This window comes from Echinops telfairi, unplaced genomic scaffold (assembly GCF_000313985.2).
Source record: "Echinops telfairi isolate 266 unplaced genomic scaffold, ASM31398v2 ScPeMD7_36;HRSCAF=134, whole genome shotgun sequence".
NCBI classification, from domain to species: domain Eukaryota; kingdom Metazoa; phylum Chordata; class Mammalia; order Afrosoricida; family Tenrecidae; genus Echinops; species Echinops telfairi.
In genome coordinates this window covers 1,430,770-1,432,926 of record NW_022103934.1, presented here as the reverse complement: position 1 = coordinate 1,432,926, position 2,157 = coordinate 1,430,770, and the positions used below count along the sequence as shown (strand labels likewise).

Below are 2,157 nucleotides of genomic sequence, written 5' to 3'. Positions count from 1 at the left end.
TCTCCTGCGTTCGCCGCCCTCCTCTCCGGTCTTCTTCCCCAGCCGGTCCCCAACTTTACGCAGACGCCTTCGAATCCTTCGGAGCTTCCAGGATTTCAGCCGTCTGGCCTGGGCAGGGTAAGTGGCTGTGGGGTCGAGTCTCCCTGGCATCTCACGCGTGTCCTGCGGTCTCCCAGCCTCCCTGTTATGACAGCGACAGAATTCACCCCTGCCGGGCTGGCTTGCTGTGGCCACGTCGGAAAGGGCATACAGTAGGCGCTCAATACATGCTGCAGATCTGAAGCCGCTCGGCCCTGGCCAGGCTTGTGGGGAGCGAGGCGGACTTGCCAGCCAGGGTCACCTGGGAACGTGTTCGTTTTTGCGTCTGTGGGTCACCTGGGAAAGTGTTCAGTGTTGCCAGTCTGTGGGCCAGCTGTGACCTCTGGGTGCTTTCATCTAGGTGCACCCCTGACCGAAGCGGGGCAATGCAAGTTGTTTTCCTACCTGTCCAGAACAGGGGTGGGGTGGCAGGCTGCAGGGGCACACAGCCTGCGGGTGATGGGCCTGGGGACACATCCGGTCTGGCTTCCCCAAGTCTGTTTATCCTGGAAGGCAGAGGCTGGCAGCCGGGCGTGGGCACAAGCTGGTGCAGGAGAGCTTGTGGGTGCCTTCTCGCCCACCTGGGCAGGGCTAGCCCTGTCTGCCCCTTCATCTCGCCTCTGACGTACTAGTTGGGGACCTGTGAATGTGGAGACACGAGGGAGACGGGGAGATGACCCAGGACAAGGGTCAGCTCCTGGATGGGGGAGAAGATGGGAGTCGGGGTGGGCAGGACCGTGTCTCTGGGAGTCTCTTTATCGGAGTGTCTCTGTCTCTAGTTCCCGGTCTCTGTGCTTCCAGCCCCTACCCCCACCCCCATGCACTGCTCCTCCCCCGGGTTTTGTCACCGGGCCCTGCAGGTCCCGCTCCCCCAGGGCGCCTGGCGTTCAGAGCCCTCCAGCCGGCCCAGCTCGACGTCAGAGCTGGAAGGCGGGGCCGGTGGGGGTGGGGGCCGGAGCTGGGGAACCGGAGCCCTGGGCGCCCGGAGGCTGGCGGCGGGAGGTGTGTGCCCAGATCTGCCGGGCCCTGAGGGAGCGGGGCGGGCAGGCGTGGAGCCCGCCCCGGCGCTGTGGACGCCCGGGGGCTGTCCCTGGGGGGTCACCGGGAGGCGCTGCTGTCGCCCGCGGCCGCAGACACCGCCGGCCGGCGAGCGGTGCACGCTGCACGCACTACCGACCCCAGCCCCATGTGCGCCCCCGCGGCGCGCTTGGTCCCCATGCGCTCTGGTGGTGCGCCCCGGCCGCGGCCCCGGCCCCCGGCCCTGGCACTGCCCCCGGTGGTCCCTGAGCCCCTGATCCATTTCTCCTTCAGCGACGAGGACACCCGTCGGCACCTGCCACGCAGATCCGTCAGGTGGGTGGCCCGTCGCCAGGGCCTATCTGAATTAGGGCTCTGGCTGTGCTGGGGTGGGGTGGGAGGAAACCCCAGTGTACCTGGCTGGAGGGTTACCCAAGTGGATTCTAGGATCTGGCTGGGGCTCTACCCCACTTCCCTGATTCTAAAGAGGGGGCGTCTTGAAGGTGGCTGCCTCCACTGGTTGCTTGAGTTATGGAATTCTGTCCCCTTCTACTTCCCCTAGGTGGGAATCTCCTCATCTTAGTGCACCCAAATCTGGGCTCCAGAACTCCCCCTGTCAGTTACTATGGGTGCCCAGCTCCTCACTTGGGTTTCTCCCCTTCCTGGGCACAGGCCTGGAGCCAGGTCTTCCTGCCTGGCCCCTCTTCCTCCCTGCGGGCTGCCAGGCTGAAAACCAAGCTGGGTGGGGGTGGGGCGGGGAGCTTCCTGGCCTTCTGAGGGTGTATTGAGAATCAGCTGGGCTGTGTTAAGGTGAAATTCTAAGTTTTTAGAAGTTTCAAGGATTCCTAGTTTTGTCCCTGTTTCCCTACACCAGCCCGTCCAGATGCTTGGATGCACAGATGTTCAATATTTGTCCATCCGTGTACTCAACATGCCTGGCACAACACATATCATACAAGGAACAATGGGGTCTCCTGGCTGGGGGGCCCATAATGGGTTCATAGCGTGGTGACACTACAACAGCCCTGGGTGGCCCCTCACATCCACTGTGTCACCCTCCCC

General features: G+C 63.7%; 1 protein-coding gene across 3 annotated transcripts in view; it reads left to right on the top strand.

Moving 5' to 3' along the window:
• The window catches only part of PDE4A (phosphodiesterase 4A), a 44,610-nt gene that overhangs the window by 13,473 nt on the left and 28,980 nt on the right, over window positions 1-2,157 (top strand). The window contains exon 1 of one of the 3 annotated variants that reach the window (XM_045290325.1): window positions 1,295-1,431. The exons of the other annotated variants lie outside the window; for them this stretch is intronic. Within the exon in view, the coding sequence (XP_045146260.1) occupies window positions 1,295-1,431 (137 nt within the window). Of the gene's footprint in view, window positions 1-1,294; window positions 1,432-2,157 lie in introns of those variants that run through there. 3 annotated transcript variants of the gene reach the window in all.